Here is a 17999-nt window from a genome sequence, read left to right as displayed (position 1 = left end):
ATGCAGGGTGATCGGATTAGGGGTGGCAATCGGGTCGGGTTGGCGGGTTGGCGTGTCAGCATACCTCAACCCGAACCCGACCTGTTTATTAAACGGGTCGGCTGTGACAAACACGAACCCGACCCGTTTAAAAAACGGGTAACCCGACACGACCCGCCAACCCATTTAATAAATGGGTTGGGTCGGGTAAACGGGTTTTCAGGTTCACGGGTCAGGTTGGCGGGTCGGGTTGACGGGCCGGGTTGGCGGGTTGGCAGACGGGTTGGCGGGTTGACCCACCCGCCTAACCCGTTTATTAAACGGGTCAGCCGGGTTGGCGGGTTGGCATACCCCCAACCCGAACCCGACCTGTTTAATAAACGGGTTACGCAGGTCGACCCGTTTATTAAACGGGTTGGCTTATGCCCAACCCGAACCCGCCTAAGAGGCGGGTTGGCGGGTCGTGTCAGAAATTGCCACCCCTAGATCGGATGCATCTGCACACTCAAAGTGTGTAATATGGTTGCACCTGATCCACTCTGGTTCAGGCATGGTAGGACCCATGTTCCACCAAGTCACAGGGACATGCCATTTTGGTGGCGTGCCGTGTGATACAACTGAACACGCTCAGACATAGATATGGCCATGTACTGTTAATATTTTAATATTTTTAATGTTTTAGTATTATTTCAATAAAAATACATTTGTATATTAAATATAGAAAACTAGTTTTTATTGATTACGTTTTTAAAAACTTCGTGTTGTTTTATTTCTATTTTTCAAAAAAAAAAAGATTCGAATTTAGGAGTCAAACCCGCATCACGTGTCCTGTCCACGTATCTTTGTGACATTGTCCATAGCCATCCGGTACCGCGAGCAGTGCAGCACATCATAATTGGATCCGAACCCAGATTCAGTGGTTCCGGACCAGGTCCGAACCGTTTAAACACTCTGGTTCATAAATTGCACGATCCGGAGCAAGACTAAAAAAAATTCCCGCAGAATTCCACGGTTTTCTCGAAGAGAGAAAAGGGAGGAAAAGAATTTCCGGGGAATCTCGTTCTTAAGTAGGATGCTGCAATGCATCTTCCTCCTCTCCGATTCTGGGTGCGCAGATTCCACCCCCCCTCTAGTTTTGCGTTTTCCTTTTGCTAATTTTCCTCCTTTGATTTTCTTTCGCTGAAATGATTCCACTGAATGGTGATGATCTCTACGACTCTTGCCCACTGTTATATATATATATATATATATATATATATATATATATATATATATATATATATATATATATATATATATCTTGCTCAAAATCTTTTATTGGTGAGGTTGATAATCGCCATTTTCGCCTTGATTCAGTGTGAGAGCAATTGATCGCGATTTCAGGAACCCTAATTTCTCTAGCGTGTTGTAGACATCGTGAGATATTGGGTCTGTGATTCTCAGGGGGAGAGGAAAAAGGTGGTGATTCACGTTTTGCGCGATCATGCGTTTGGACCCATGTACCCAATTGTTTTTTTTTCTTTTCTTTTTTCTCCATCCAGTTTTCTCGACGTTCCATTTTTGCAGTCGATTATCATGTAATCGTCATGTTGGTTGCTGATTTTTCAATCTCATTGTTGTATTTGTTGATTAAGTCGGTTTCATCCTCGTGGAATTGTTCGTAGGGTGTTTGCTTGGTTTAGTCTATGGTTTCATGGATCACGAGGTGTTCTTGCACTTGCACTTGTGATGATGATATTGGGAATTTTCGGGTTGCTATCTATTCTGAAAGACCGATTGTCCGGGTTTATGGTGAAACTTAATCATTTTCGGTAGGATCAAGGGTTTGGTGTGTTGTAATTTGTATTAAATTGTTCAACAGGGGCGTCGACATATACACACGAACGAGTTCCTTGTATGTTTTGTCATTTATTTTTAGTTTTCACGGGTTTGGTTTTTTCGCCATCTAGTGGTGTTGTTTAAGTGATGTATGATGGATTCTTATGCGTTTTGTAGGGAGGTAATGCTTGAGAAGCAATGGACTGGACATCAGGTGGACAGGTCCATATGTGCATGGTTCTGGGAGCATGCTTTGTCTCAGGGTGGTTCGTCTAAGGTAAGTGGAGCTCGATATGCATTTAAAAAATTCACTATGTTTGTTCATGCCATACTAATACTACTTTATATTGTGTCTAAGTATGATTGGGAGTTTTAACTGTTATCCTTTGCAAAGGCACACATTGGCTCAATTTGCAGATTTACAGCATGATTTTTTTTCTTTGAAACAGAAATGTGAAGTTCCAGAGCATGATTTTCTTTGAATTTTTAGTCCATCATGTTTAATTAGCTTTTCTCTATGTGGGTGCATTTACAGCTCGATTTTTCACTGTCATATTATGACTTTTGAATCTTTTTATCTTGATTTTCCTGTTCTTTTTTTTTTTCACTATGATGTCTGTCAGTGTCACTGTATTAGGTAGTATAAGAAGCATGTGGATCCTATGTCTAATTGCACAGAAGTCTGAATTATGGTTTGTATGAGCATATATTAGCAACTTAAACAAGGTGAACTGGTCAGTTCAGATGGCGTCGTAGGCTGTATTGATATCAAATCTTAGAAGCAGAGGTCATGTGCAGGCGTATTCTCACAAATAATTCTTGGACATCAGAACTCTGAATATTATGGTTGCTGTCAGCATATATTAGCAACTGAAAGAAGGTTTGACTAGCCTAGTAGGCTGAGTTGACAAAAAATCTTAGAGAAGGAAATTCATGTTATGAATAGCTATGTATTGCAATGTATTGGGTTGTATTGTTTGTATTGTAATATATTGGTGTCACAAGGATATTTTTTATCCATTAAGTCAGAATTGGGTATATGTTTGTATAACCAGGGGTGTTCTTGTACAGTTGTACTTTGTTTTTTGGCCATTATTTATTAATGAGATTAGGGGACACCAGTGAAGCTGCTCGACATCCTCTCTTGATTCCTCTCATTATGGTCTCCTCTTTCTGCTACTTTCTCCTCATTCTTGGGGCATGGTCTAGAGGTAATCTCATGCCATTTGTCCAACAACAATTGTATATCACCAATGCTACATATGTATATGATGGAGTCTCAAGAAGAGCTTCAGCTGGATCACTCTTGTTGTAAACATCATCCTTGAATTGGGATGGTGATGACATCTAACTAGCTGGACAACTGATCTGTCATCTAATGGGTTCTTGGCCTTGTATAGCAAAAGAAGTTGCTTAAACTGTGATTGCTATTCTTCAACACAGCAAATTAGTGTTTAAATGTGTTCCTTAATGGATCACATGAGATGATGAAGGATAACTTAGGTTTGTAGTAACAAATGGTCAAGCTTAGCTCCAAGGTGTCAATAAAAATCTGTTTGAACACAATTTTCTTCATTGTTGCAAACAGTATGCCTTTATACCAATTAATCCTAAGTTCTAGTGGTACTTCCATATGTGGCAAGAAAAGTTTCATTCACCACATTTGCTGTTTAGGTCTCTCTTCAGATTAAGGGTGTGATTAACAACTTGGATGGGGAACAAGGAGAGGAAATTATTTAATTATCATTAAAAAATAATATGCATATCCGATTCTTTAAAGGGGAAAAAGAGGCAAACTACATGCTGGAATTCCTGACCAGGAATGAGCAGAGTAATGCAAAAAATTGGTGGACAAGGTTGCCCCTAGAACTATCATATGGCACAAAAAATAACTAAAGGGCTTGGCAACACTAGTATTGATACACGTTCAAAACTATGGGATTTTCATCAAGGGTTTGTTAGGATGAAGGCAAAAATAAAGACATCATAATGACTTTGTGAAGCAGTTGATATGCTTTGGAGGTGGAAGAAACACAGGTCAATGTGATGATTTCCATCTAGATTTTTCTCATACTCATGTTAGCAGATCATTATGGTCTCCTCTTTCTACTACTTTCTCTTCCTTCTTGGGGCATGGTTTAGAGGTAATCTCACAACATTTGTCCAACAACAATTGTATATCACCAATGCTACATATGTATATGATGGAGTCTCAAGAAGAGCTTCAGCTAGATCACTCTTGTTGTAAACATCATCCTTGAATTGGGATGGTGATGGCATCTAACTAGCCGAACAACTGACCTATGTTAAGAGCTATGTCACCTGGGTACGGGTACAAGGGTACGATATGGAAATTCAAAAAAATGTGGGTACGGAGACACAACTATATATATATATATATATTGTTAAATATCACATAAATACAAAATAAACTGAATATAATCTAAATCTATATGTTATATCTAAAATATATATTATATACTGAAAATATAATTATAAATTATAAATTGAATACAAACTTGTATGTACGAAGGGTAAAATGGCGTGTCCAGGTGTCGATGCGTGATGCGTGTCGACACAGGTACGGAAGGATGGCCTTGTATAGGAAGGCAAAAGAAGTCGCTTAAACTGTGATTGTGATGTAGCGCGGGGATCAGCTTCAAACGTACTCGATTTCAAAAGATGATGGCACAACTCCCACGTTCATGCGAAGTGCAGAAAACCAAAAGAATAATCATCGTAAAATGACGGTGCTTGCTTTATTTCCGTAACACTTTAAGCAACAATAGAATGACACTAATGAAAGGGAAATAACAATGAAGGAAACTAGAGGCCAAGGGAAAAACTGCAGAAAAAAAATATCAGAGGTGGTTTCTGAAACTTCAATCACGTCTCCCACGCAACCCTAGAATAGGGTATTTAAAGAATGCAAGTGGACCCGAGTCTCGAGTCCGGTCCTGGACCCGAGACGTCTTCACTTTGCTGATGGATCTGGGATGCCCTGGGCCTTCCCTCGTTTGGAGTAGGTACGCAGGGTCACGTCCCTGCATCAAGGCACCTTGCCCGCGATCGGATCCAACTCCTGGGTCCGATCGTCCATCCCCTTTGGGTCGAGTTCCTTGGCTGTGCCTGGGTCACGCGGTACAGGCCCGATCCGGTCCTTTTCTGCATCATTCTCCCCTGGTTGGGAAGAAGTCGACTCTGACGACTTGTTGTCTCCACAGTAGGCATATAGATCAGACACATTGAAGATAGGCGAAATATGCCAATCTTCGGGCAGTTCAAGGAGGTAGGCATTTGGACCCAATCGCTGGAGGATCTTGAAAGGGCCATATTTCCTAGGACTCAATTTACCATAAGTACCCACTGAGAAACACTTTAGACGCAGGTAAGCCCAAACTAACTGACCAACTTGAAACTGGACATCTCGACGACCCTGATCTACGAAAGCTTTGTAAGCTTCATAACTCTCAACAAGTTTGGCTCGGACCTGCCTATGTATATCACACATGTACTCAACGACATCAAACACGTTCAGGGCTGGGTCTGAAAGACTCGACACAGGTGCTAGATCTACTACATGGGTTGGTGACCGCCCATAAACCACTTGAAAAGGAGACTTGCCCGTGGACCGGTTGATGGAACTATTGTAGACGAACTCGGCTTGCGGCAAGACTAGATCCTAAGTTTTTACATTTTCACCAACTAGACTCCTTAGTAGGTTTCCTAAGGTACGGTTCACAACTTTGGTTTGACCATCGGTTTGTGGGTGGTATGCACTGCTAAACTGGAGTTTTGTTTTCAATAAGGGCCACAATGATTTCCAAAAATGGCTCATGAAGCGAGTGTCACGATCTGAGGTGATCGTGTGAGGCAATCCTTGAAGTAGTATGAAGCTACTAACGAGGCGTCAGTGGTCCGCTTACACGGGACAAAAATTGCCATTTTGGAAAACCGGTCAACTATAACTAAGATGGAATCAAAATGATGCGAGGTTCTGGGAAGACCCACAATAAAATTCATGGAAACATGTTCCCAAAGTCGCTCAGGGATGGGCAACGTAGTATACAAACCACTATTCTGACGTCGACTCTTGGACACTTGACACACTCGACAACTTTGAACAAACTTAACATCTTTACGCATTTTGGCCAAAAGTATCGTTCATCTAGCAGTGCGAACGTCTTATCATGTCCAAAATGCCAGCTAGTCCCTCTTCATGTAACTCGAAAATCAATTGAAGTCTAAGAGAGAATGCAGACACACATAACTTATTACCGTGAAAGAGGTAACCGTTATGTATGACAAATCGTGGGTTTATCATGCTAGTAGAGGAAAGGCACTCTTCCCAGACCTGCTGGAAATCAGGATCTATCGGGTACAATTTCTTACATTGCTTAAACGCAATGACCTGCACAAACATAGTCATCAAAAGACTATTCTTCCTGCTAAGTGCGTCAGCTACCTTGTTCAGAGTACCTGATTGATGGCGAATAGTGAAGGTGTACTCTTGCAAGAAGCTAACCCACTCGGCATGTCTAGCACTCAACTTCTTTTGACTATTCAAGTACTTCAACGCCTCATGATCTATGTACAAGACAAACTCCTTATAAATGAGATAGTGTCTCCAATAACGAAGGGCTTGTACAACAACATAGAACTCGACATCATAAGTGGAGTACTGACACCTTGTTTGAGTCAGCTTTTCACTAAAGAAAGCAATGGGCTTGCGGTTCTGAGTCTTCTGACTTAAGACGACACCAATTCCCGCTTTAGAGGAGTTACACTCAACCTCAAAGACTGCGCTAAAATCAGGAAGGGCTAGGATGGGGGCACTAATCATTTTATCTTTGATGAGCATGAAGGCCTTTCCCGCGGCAGGCATCCAATGGAAACTAGTACCCTTTAAGCACTCCGTGATAGGGGCCATGAGGGTGCTGAAGTTTCTCACAAAACGACGGTAGAAAATGGCTAACCTGTGGAAACTACGGATCTCTCCTATAGTCTTTAGGGTAGGCTATTCTACAATCGCACGGACTTTGGCAGGATCCGCCTTAACTCCATCAGACGACACGATAAAACCCAAAAATACAATACTTGACATCATAAACTTACACTTTTTTGAACTGACATACAACTTCTCCCTCCTTAAAATCTCTAGGACCTGACGCAAATGACTCAAATGATCAGACAAAGAACTATAAATCAAAATGTCATCAAAATATACAACGACAAACTTCCCTATATAAGGACGCAACACTTGGGTCATCATGTTCATGAAAGTACTCGGGGCATTTGATAACCCGAATGGCATGACTAACCACTCATACAATCCATCACGTGTCTTGAATGCCGTCTTCCACTCATCCTCCTCTCGGATACTGATTTGGTGGTACCCACTCTTTAAATCAATTTTGGAAAAATAGAGGCACCGGCCAACATATCAAACATGTCATCCAACCGAGGAATGGGAAAACAGTACTTAACAATGATACGATTGATTGCTCTACTGTCGACACACATTCGCATGAACCCATCTTTCTTAGGAGTGAGCAGGGCGGGCACTGCGCAAGGGCTCACACTCTCACGAATAAAACCCTTTTGTAGTAACTCTTGCACCTGTCTCAACAACTCGGCATGCTCGGATGGGTTCATGCGATAGGCGAAGTGGTTAGGCAAACTCGACTCCGGGACAAAATCAATGGCATGTTGCACCACCCTCATCGAAGGTAGGCCATCAGGAAGGTCGTCTGGCATAATGTCGCAAAACTCCTCAACAAGGGGCGCGATGTCCGCGGGAACGGGCAACGACATACTCATAGAAGGCTTAGCCACCAGGGCATAACAATAACCATCCTCCCTACAACAACTCAAGAAAGTCCGGTATGATAGGCCCGCGAGCCAGGGAACTCAATCAGGCTTATTCACAGTGGGAAAACATGTTTCCTTGATAGGGAGAAGGATTATTTTATGACCCTTAAAATTAAATGAGTACGTGTTCCTGCGGCCATTGTGAATGGTCTTGCGATCAAACTGCCAGGGACGTCCCAAAAGAATATGACACACACTCATAAGGGCTACATCACACCACACCACACCTCATCGTGGTAATGCTCCCCCATAGAAAACCGAACGAGACAACGCTGGGTGATGGGCACCTCGTTTTCCCTCTTGAACCATGCCATCTTGTATGGTTGGAACAATTTCTCCATTTTCAGGTTCAGGGTGACACAACACTCTCGGAAACCATATTCTCACAAGCCCCAGTATCAATGATAACATCGCATGCATGCTCCTCACAGTTGCACCGGGTCCTAAAAATGTTATTCCGCAACCATCTTGCAGGGGTCGACTCTCGGGGTGCGGTTAAAACATGACGGATAGACAACAAATTTTTGACGTTATCGTTGAACTCTATGACTTCCTTCTCATTCTCTTCCTCAACCGACGACTAACCCTCACTCTCACTATCGGATGCGAACTCAACAATACCCTCGATGAAATGGGCGTTGTTGTTCACGGTGGGGCACTTGGACGCTACGTGTCCTAACTCCTGACACCTAAAACAACGGATGATTGACTCACTAGGTTTGGACTTGGACCTGGTATGGTAGGCTGGTCCGGACTGGTTAGGCTTGCTAGAGTCTGCTCTTGGGGTAAACTTTGAGTCATCCTTCCTTAGAGAGCTCGCTACCCTGGTTGGGAAACTTGACTTGGGTCGACTGGACTGGTCACTCTGGGAGACTCTATACTCCTGCCTCCTTTTTAATTTTTCCTCCACATTCATTGCATAACTGCTGGCCTGATCCAATGACTCGACTGTGACACAACTGAAATCATCAGAAATAGTAGGACAGAGACCAAAAATATACCTCGTGACCTGCTGGCGGGCGGTCTCCTCGATCTGCACTCGCAGGGATAGACGATAGAACTCAGCAGTGTATTCTGCCACGGTACGGGTGCCTTGATGCAGGGTCAGGTACTCCTTGTAGGCTCTCTCGACATGGTCTGAAGGCACGAATTTGGACTGCATCAACCTTTACATCTCTTCCCATGTCTGCACACGCTCTTGCCCCTGCCGTTCCCTCGACCTTTGCAGCTCAACCCACCATGTCTGCGCTAGGCCCCTCAATCGAGTGGACGCTAGAGAGACACGGCGGTGCTCAACCACATTGTGGTAGTCGAAGAAAAACTGCATGACGTAGGCCCAGTCGAAGAACTGCTCGGCGTCGAATCGTCCCGCGAACTTTGGAAGGTCCAACTTCACCCCGTAGGTGGAGGGGTGCTCTGACGCTCTTTGTTGACGAGGTTCTACCATTCCTGCAGGGTACTCATTCCAGAAGGCTTCATCGTCCATCATGGCTGCATCATTTTCGTCACGGTACTGCTCGACTGGAGGCTGGTGTTGACGAACTCCCATGACGTGTGGTTGGTGCTCAGGCCGCACCGGTCCTTGCTGAATCTGCCTCGGTCTGGCCCAAGGTTGCCAAACTAGGAAGCGGAAGCGGGAAACAATACGGGAAGCAGAAGAGATGCATTTTAAAATTTATACGAAGCGGGAAGCGAAGTTTCAATTTAAAAGCGAAATATGAATAAAAAATGAAGCAATATGGAATCAAACAAGAAACAAATAAAAACTAAAATAAAATTGGTCATTCTTATATTTCATGATTTTTCTGTAAAAGAGTTAAATTTTTGTTAAAATCTAACAATGATGGTTACTAATTTAAAGAAAGTACATGGAAAGTGAGTGAAAGCGTGAGAGAAAATACATGAAAAAGATGAAAAGAAATGTGAGAAAAGTATATAGTATGCATAGACCATGTGAATGAGAAGCATAGAAGAAGCGTGGGGGAATCGAGCTTCCCATGAAGTTTCGGAAGCGAGGAGTATCGCGCTTCCGAAGCGAGCTTCCCACCTACCTAAGAAGCTTCCGGTAACTCTGGTCTGGCACGCCCGTGGGTGGGAGCCATCTGCGGCCGGCGTTGAGGCACCGATATAACAGGAGGTACTACTAAAGGTGGAAGGGCTGGTCGGTTCATGGGTTCTAGGTTGGTGGGAATGGGATAATATGGGTTCGGGTTATGGGTTGGGTCAGGGTAGAGGTAGTGTGTCGGGTAGGGTACCGGGTTCTAGATCGGGGACAGGTTAACGGATTGGGTCTGGTATGGGTATTGAGTTTGGTTGGTGTAATACTAGGATGATTCACCCGATTGAATCTGGATCGGGTCAAGTCCTAAATTATTCGTCGGACCCAGAATGGGGTAGGTAGGATCAGGGATCGAGTTGTGGTGTGAAAAGGCCTGGTTAGAACTCGATCCTTGATCCATAACAGGATGTGTCTGGTTTTGACCCAGCTTAAATTCAAACTGGAGCTCCATCCGGGTCCGATATAGGTTTGGGTCGGTATTGGATCTATTTTGGGGCTTAAGACTAGGGGGTTGGGTCTGATTTGGTTCGAACCGTGAACCGAACCCAACTGGGTAGGTCGGGTATTGGGGTTCAAGACTCGGACCCGCTCCTTGGGACCCAAAGGATGGTCCTCGAGAACCAGGTTTGGGTCCCGCTGTTACAAACTCCGGTCCGGACCCTCTCGGGTTCGGACCCATCCACAAGGATCCCCCTGCTCCCGCTTGCGGGTGTGCTGCCACAGGGCTTCCACGCACGGGCTCAGGAGGGAAGGGGAGTTCCTTCCCGGGTCGAGCTGACGAACCCGGGCCTGCAGTAGGGTCTAGCGTGACGCTGGGTCTTGCAGACCAGGCCCGGCCTGCGACACATCCACCGTGGATCGAGTCCAGGGTTGTAGCGCACCCGAGATGTGGGGGGGGGGTCCTGCCGCGATCCCTTGGTTCGACTGGAAGGTACCGGCTGTGTGATTCACAGCCGCTACTGATTCTGGATGGAGAGAGGATACTGGATGCAAAATGGTGGCGCAGACAGAATGAGGGTGCGTCGGCTGGATTGATTCCGCGAGTATTGCATTCACACGATCGGCTGCGCCGTCATCCAGCTCCGCTCCCGTTCTTTGCATTGAAGTCACTCGTTGCTCCACCGGCAACTCAAGGGCGACAATCCGACCTTCGATCCCGTCCATACGTTTTGACATGCCAACTACGTCTTTGCTTACGCGTAGCAGATTTTCTTGGATCGTGGTCATCATGTCTATCATCGGATCCTCGTTGCCGGTTTCCTCCCGTTCTTTCCCGCTCGTAGGATCGTTCTTCGCTTCTTGCGCCATGCCGTTGACCAAGGAGGAGGGCTGATGCTCTGATACCACTTGATGCAGCGCGGGGATCGGCTTCAAATGTACTCGATTTCAGAAGATGATGACACAGCTCCCACGGTCGTGCGAAGTGCAAAAAACCAAAAGAATAATCATCGTAAAATGGCGGTGCTTGCTTTATTTCCGTAACACTTTAAGCAACAATAGAATGACACAAATGAAAGGGAAATAACAATGAAGGAAACTAGAGTCCAAAGGAAAAACTGCAGAAAAAAAAATATCAGAGGTGGCTTCTGAAACTTCAATCACGTCTCCCACGCAACCCTAGAATAGGGTATTTAAAGAATGCAAGTGGACCCGGGTCTCGAGTCTGATCCTGGACCCGAGACGTCTTCACTCTGCTGATGGATCTGGGATGCCCTGGGATGCCCTGGGCCTTCCCTCGTCTGGAGTAGGTACACTGGGTCACGTCCCTGCATCGAGGCACCTTGCCCGCGATCGGATCCAACTCCTGGGTCCGATCGTCCATCCCCTTTGGGTCGGGTTCCTTGGCCGTGCCTGGGTCACGCGGTACAGGCCTGATACGGTCCTGCTCTGCATCAGATTGCTATTCTTCAACACAGCAAATTAGTGATTAAATGTGTTCCTCAATGGATCGCCTGAGATGAACAAGGATAACTTAGGGTTGTAGTAACAAATGGTCAAGCATGGCTCCAAGGTGTCAGGAAAAATCTTCCTGAACACCATTTTCTTCATTGTTGCAAACAGTATGCCTTTCTACCAATTAATCCTAAGTTCTAACGATACTTCCATATGTGGCAAGAAAAGTTTCATTCACCACATTTGCTGTTTAGGTCTCTCCTCAGATTAAGGGTGTGGTTAACAGCTTGGATGGGGAATAAGGAGAGGAAATTATTTAATTATCATCAAACAATAATATGCATATCCGATTCTTTAAAGGGGCAAACTTCATGCTGAAATTCCTGACCAGGAATGAACAGAGTAATGCAAAAAATTGGTGGACAAGGTTGCCCCAAGAACTGTCATATGGCACAGAAAATAACTAAAGGGCTTGGCAACACTAGTATTGATACATGTTCAGAACCATGGGATTTTCATCAAGGGTTTGTTAGGATGAAGGCAGAAATAAAGATATCATAATGACTTTGTGAAGTTGATAAGCTTTGGAGGTGGAAGAGACGCAGGGCAATGTGATGATTTCCATCTAGATTTTGCTCATGTACATGTTAGCAGATCAACTCACCATGCTTTGTGTGTTAATAAAAAGCTTCACTGCTGGCTGCTTGGCGAACTTATTTTCATACATCAGTTGATGATATGTCAAGTTCAGAACTGTGCAACGAGTAAACTATGAGGCCAGATGATTATAGTAGCAATGGTTGAGGTCATCATTATAACTCAACATAAGAAAGAGATATGTTCTATGGTGTTGAATGGCGATTTCTTAGGAAATTTGAAATATTGGTTTCTTTGGAAAGATCCCATATACCTTTTTAGAGAGAAAACAATAAAATAAAAAAACAAAATCCAACCAAAGTTTCCTCTAGAAAGAAAGAGGAATGAGAATAATAATTAGATGAGTAGGGAAGAAAAAGAAGAGGAGAGAGACAAACACCGATGGGTGTACACCTGTCTAATTCATACATACAAAGTTACAAATAGTATGTACGGATATACATATGTATGTATGTATGTATGTATGTATGTATGCATGCATGTATAAATAATGGCTTGCTTAATTTGAGATCAATTTACTGTTTTTTTGGGCGATGAATTAAAGTTTCTATACTATAATTAATAGTTTTCAATTGATGATAGAACTAATTTTTATTATTTTCTGTACTGTTATTAGAACTTCAAAACTAGTTTTGGTAATCTTGTTTATTTGGAGAAGTGAAAAATAAAGTAGTGCAAAAATTCTGGCAATGCATGTAAGAGTTTTTCCTGCATGTTTTAGCATTCCTTTGTCATAGTTACACCCATTCTCTGTTTCTGTATATTAGACATATTCCTTTTTCACTAGGTGTACATAACGTTTTTTATGCTTTTGTTTGGTGTTTTTTCATTGTTGATACTGATTAATAAAAAATTTGGGCGCTCTCTTCTTTTCATCAATGATATTTTTTTGGAAAGTTATAGTTGCTGATCAGTTTATCACAGTTTTGTTTTCTTGCATTAGGTTCTTCCAGTAATTGCCTCCCCAACACATTATCTTTTTCAAATTGTTCGAGAGGGAATTACTTTTTTAGGATGTTCGCAGGTCGAAATGCCACCATTAATGGCTCTGGAGGTGAGTTTCTCTTATTCGTTCATTGTTACGTAGGATGAGTAATATATTGTAAATGGTGCATTTAAAGCCAGGTCTACTTTAGAGCTAAATATATATCTAATATTATGAATTCATTTAGCATTTACTTGAGCAACTGATGGAAACTGTTCTCTTTCTATTGAATGGTTATAAATGAAAGATGGGTTGGAAATAATTTGTAGTTGCTTGTTTTGTGATAATCCTCACAAGCTCCAATTTGGTGTTTGTAGTCTTTTTTCTTTTCCTTCAAATTAACAAATAATGTTTGAGGATCACACCCAACTAAGTGGTTTATGCATGTGTTATTTCCAAAGTTGTACTTTTCATATGTTTCTTTGTGATGAAGAAGCATGGTGCTGATTTATTTCTGACATGGATTAAATTTGTCAGTTTCTTGGCAGAGTAGCAGATGTTCTTTCAGATTATCTTGATGGTTTAAATGAGGACTTAATCAAGGATAATTTTGTCATCGTATATGAGGTGATTTATATTAAACCTTTCCTTTTCTGGTTGGTTTTGATAATCTACTACATATCTGAGCATTGAAATGATAAAATTTCAATCCTCTGAGCCTGAGAGCAGAAATATTCTTTTTTGTCCAAATGCATGCTTTTTAAGTTCATATTTGACTGGCCAAGTTTGAAGTTTCATAAATTCATGGTTCATTGATTGGATTAAATGATCATTTACTGGACAACTATGTGGACCTGTCCTGGTAGGTCATCATGGACCAGGTTTGACCAATCAGGTGCTTGTTGGTCTATGAGGAAATTTCATGGGCCAGTTCTGGATCCTAGAACCCACAAGTCTCAATTGTAACCACTGTCACCAATGTCGGTGATATTTTGAAAATATCGCGAGATCTACTGATATTTTAAGGTAGCCAATATTAAAGGGGTATATCTCGTGATATTTTCAAAATATCACCAAAAGACAAAACATCGTGATAATTCCATGATATCTTTGGGAAATGTTTTTTTTTTATATTTTAAGTTTTCATTTCCCATTTTTTTGTTTCTTTTATATTTTTAAAACATTTTAAACTTATTTCTTTATATTTTTGAGAAAAACAATGCAAAATTTATTTTTTCCCTTCTTTTTGGTATTATTTATATTTTTTCAAAGTTTTTAAGCTCCCAAGATTTTTCAATTTTTTAAAATCTCCAAAAAATACCCTCGCGGAGATAATACCTTGAACAATATAGGTGACTATGATTGTAACATTTCCATCTTTCCCTGCCAACCCAAACCTAGCTCATGATAGGCCTTTAAACATCTCCTCTAACAATCCACAAGATAAAAGTATACCTCAAAACAAGATGATTGTAAGTGACCTGTAGACTATGTCACACGGACTCTTCTAACAGGGCACCGCGGGTGCCACACTTGGACACACCTTTCTTTATGTTAGGTGAAGTCAACCACACTGATGTCCATTTCTATCCAAAAGTAGATTCAATTAACCCTAATCAAGTCAATTTATATATATATATATATATACACACTTCCCGCACCCCCGCACCCAAGTTTTTTTAATGTGCCGCACCACCGCATCTGCACCCGCACCTATGTGACATAGCCTGTAGATCTTTGGCTGAATCCTAATATTTGAATATCAATTTGGAATCATATGGTCCTAGTGGTTGATTGAATGTTGTTGAAATTATTAACCATGCAACTTCTCTGTTAGTCTGCCATGCGTATGTTTTGAACTGAGTTGGAGATTGTATTGATGGCATGCGGAGCAACTCTCTTGGGGAAGCTTTTGAAAGTCTCACAAGTTCTTACTTCATTACTAACTTGAGTTATAAAAATTGAAAAAGAATTATTACATTAAATGAACTTTGGCAACCTTTTATGAAAATGAAATCTCAGCTCATTTGTCATGGTAAGAAGATCTATAACAGAACCATTTAGAAGGGGGCTTTCATTGATTGCGGTAGCTTTCATCCAGTTTAGGTAAAACAACGAGAAGCTCCATTCAATGTAAGATGGTGAAAAGATCAATTACAGAGGCACCTCAACAGAACTTTGAGAGAACAACCAAGCTCCATCCATTGTCAACATGATGGAACCTTTTAACTGCTTTAAGATATCTTTGGAGTTAGCCCTTTGGTTGGAGCCTAGATGCCACAGTGGTGATGGCTATGTTTGGAGGGAAGAATTGTCGATAAAGTCTGAGCCGTAGAACATTTGTCTTATACATACTGACGAAACTGATAAACTGGGCATTTAGAAAAGAAAATATAAAAGAGACTTGGTGTAAGAATCTCCTTGTTAATCAGCCCTCTGCTCATTCAATGATTTGCACTATCCAACAAGCTTATTTTTTGATGCTTTTCAATTCTCCATAATAGTTTTCCTTTTGCATGCAGGCTTTGGTTTTCTATGTTTATTGGTTTTTTGTTTCAGATTGGTCTAAAACCAAGAACATTGACAGGGATATTTGGCCCGACTTGCAGCTTTTAGATGAGATGATGGACAATGGCTTTCCCTTGACAACAGAACCAAACATCTTGAAGGAGATGATAGCCCCACCTAATATTGTCAACAAGGTCTTGAATGTTATGACTGGTACTTGTTCAAACGTTAGCAACACGCTCCCGAGTGCGACAGCTTCCACTGTTCCATGGCGAACAAGTACCATGAAGCATGCCAACAATGAGGTCTATGTTGATCTTGTTGAGGAACTTGATGCAACAGTGAGCAGGTTTGTGGGAAATGTTTCTAGGTTCTTTTTAACTTTTATTTCTCTATGCATTATTTCTTTTAAAGTATTCAATACTGTGTTCGTCATTCCTCTGTGTTGTTCAGAGATGGGCATCTGGTGAAATGTGAAATTTATGGTGTAGTGCAAGTGAATTCTCACCTTTCTGGGCTTCCTGACTTGACATTGTCATTCGCAAACCCATCAATCCTAAATGATGTAAGGTTTCATCCTTGCATCCGATTCAGACCATGGGAATCGCATCAGATTCTGTCATTTGTGCCTCCTGATGGACAATTCAAGTTGATGAGCTACAGGTTTGAATTTTAACTGATCAATTGACTTGGTATGGTTGCAATCGTTTCTTTTTCCTAGTGTCTTGAAATGTGATCATCACTTCAAAATAGTTAATGCTTATCTCTGTACAGGGTGACAAAACTGAAGAACACTCCAATCTATGTAAAACCTCAATTTAGCTCTGATGATGGAACTTGCCGTGTGAATGTTCTGGTTGGAATGCGCTGTGATCTGGGAAAACCAATTGATTCCATTACAGTTGAATTTCAGTTGCCACCTTGTGTGATATCATCGGATCTAACTGCAAACCATGGCACGGTGAATGTTCTGACTAACAAGGTCTGTTTTCTCAAGCATGTGTGCATATGTGTGTGTGTGTGTGTGTGTGTGTGTGTGTGTGAGAGAGAGAGAGAGAGAGAGAGAGAGAGAGAGAGAGAGAGAGAGAGCCTGTGGTCATACTAGACTCCCACACATCTGCCATCTTTCTTGAACCAAGAGATGGTTCTGACTGGTTCTCATGACAGGTGGATAGACATCATAGATGGACAGGGGGTGTGTGGATCCGTCTAAGATCTTCCGATATTGGTGTTTTCTTTTTGGTGATAATGGGGAGAAACCATTGCTTTGATTTGGATGTCACATTGAGCGTAGCCTTGTTTTGGTGTCCGCCATAAAACTCTGTGCGTTCACCCCTGCCCACGAGGGATAAATTCCCCATTGGCTTCACCCTTTCTGCAATGTATGTTCACTCAGGATATAAGCCGACCCACTTAACCAGGTGTTCAGGGACCTTATGGGCAGCAAAGATCTGTCGATTGGCAGACCAATAATTTGCAAGGTGTACAAGTATCAGTTTCCTATTCAGTTTTGAGTGCTGTGAAATTTACTGCTCAACGGCTTGCCTGTTCCTTTGCACTTTAGTAAACTGGCACATCAGTGTGTGTGTGTGTGTGATTCTGCTGGTGAATATCACTGTCTTATTGTCTAATGTTATTGCAGGTCTGCTCTTGGTCTATAGGCCGATTACCAAAAGATAAGGCACCGTCATTGTCAGGGACACTGCGCCTAGAGTCTGGTTTGGATCGTATGCATGTGTTTCCCACATTCTTGGTTGGTTTCAAGATCATGGGTGTTGCTCTCTCAGGTCTGCAGATCGATAAATTGGAACTCTTGAATGTGCCGTACCGACCATACAAAGGATTCCGAGCTCTCACCCGTGCCGGTTCCTACGAGGTAAGGGCATAGCAGAACACAGATTCTGGCGACCTAGGAAGACATCCATTTTTGGAATGCATTTTGTAACAAAGGCATGAAATTTTCAAAATATTTGGTCCAAGATTTTTATTTTTTGATTTATAAGATCATTTCCATTTTGTATAAGCACAATTGTCTCCATTTTTATCCAAATTTTGCAAGATAATTTCTGATGGTGGCATGGCCAGGATGGTGAAGATGAATATGCTGATTAATAGATTCTTCTGTTTAATTGATGATAACTGATATTGTATATATTCAATATCTGCTGCACATCTCATTTAGGAACCAGGCATCTCACTTGGGATATGTGAAAGTGGGCCCAGCCACACCTCCATGAAGTGAGGTGTACTACGGTGATGAGATATAATCCGTAATTTGGTTATGTACGA

At 42.2% G+C, this 17999-nt stretch overlaps 1 protein-coding gene across 3 annotated transcripts; it reads left to right on the top strand.

Annotated features, from left to right (window-relative positions):
• The first annotated feature begins 972 nt into the window (after positions 1-972).
• Positions 973-17806, top strand: LOC149820616 (AP-3 complex subunit mu-like). Of its 3 annotated transcripts, none has more exons than XM_089982506.1 (8): positions 973-1086; positions 1975-2074; positions 13221-13331; positions 13740-13829; positions 15812-16059; positions 16164-16373; positions 16485-16671; positions 17353-17806. In XM_089982506.1, exons 1-8 carry the CDS (start codon positions 1052-1054, stop codon positions 17596-17598), a joined length of 1227 nt encoding a protein of 408 aa, XP_089838632.1. In that variant the 5' UTR covers positions 973-1051; the 3' UTR covers positions 17599-17806. The 3 variants fall into 3 exon arrangements, with proteins under 3 accessions (XP_089838632.1, XP_089838631.1, XP_089838633.1); XM_089982505.1 differs by having other exon boundaries at positions 16485-16692; XM_089982507.1 differs by lacking the exon at positions 973-1086 and having other exon boundaries at positions 2021-2074; positions 13202-13331; positions 16485-16692.
• Positions 17807-17999: the final 193 nt, after the last annotated feature.

The sequence above is a fragment of the Nuphar pumila genome, chromosome 12 (assembly GCF_984573655.1).
Source record: "Nuphar pumila chromosome 12, dmNupPumi1.hap1.1, whole genome shotgun sequence".
Taxonomy (NCBI): Eukaryota; Viridiplantae; Streptophyta; class Magnoliopsida; order Nymphaeales; family Nymphaeaceae; genus Nuphar; species Nuphar pumila.
This window is presented reverse-complemented; position numbering and strand designations above follow the sequence as displayed.

What these genes read in the sequence shown, in the direction of transcription:
- LOC149820616 (XM_089982505.1), top strand. Translation starts at nt 1,052, where the DNA reads ATGCTGCAATGCATCTTCCTCCTCTCCGATTCTGG. An exon ending in TTCCTCCTCTCCGATTCTGG is followed by an intron (nt 1,087 to 1,974) that starts GTGCGCAGATTC and finishes TGCGTTTTGTAG; the next exon opens with GGAGGTAATGCTTGAGAAGC. An exon ending in TTCAAGTTGATGAGCTACAG is followed by an intron (nt 16,374 to 16,484) that starts GTTTGAATTTTA and finishes ATCTCTGTACAG; the next exon opens with GGTGACAAAACTGAAGAACA.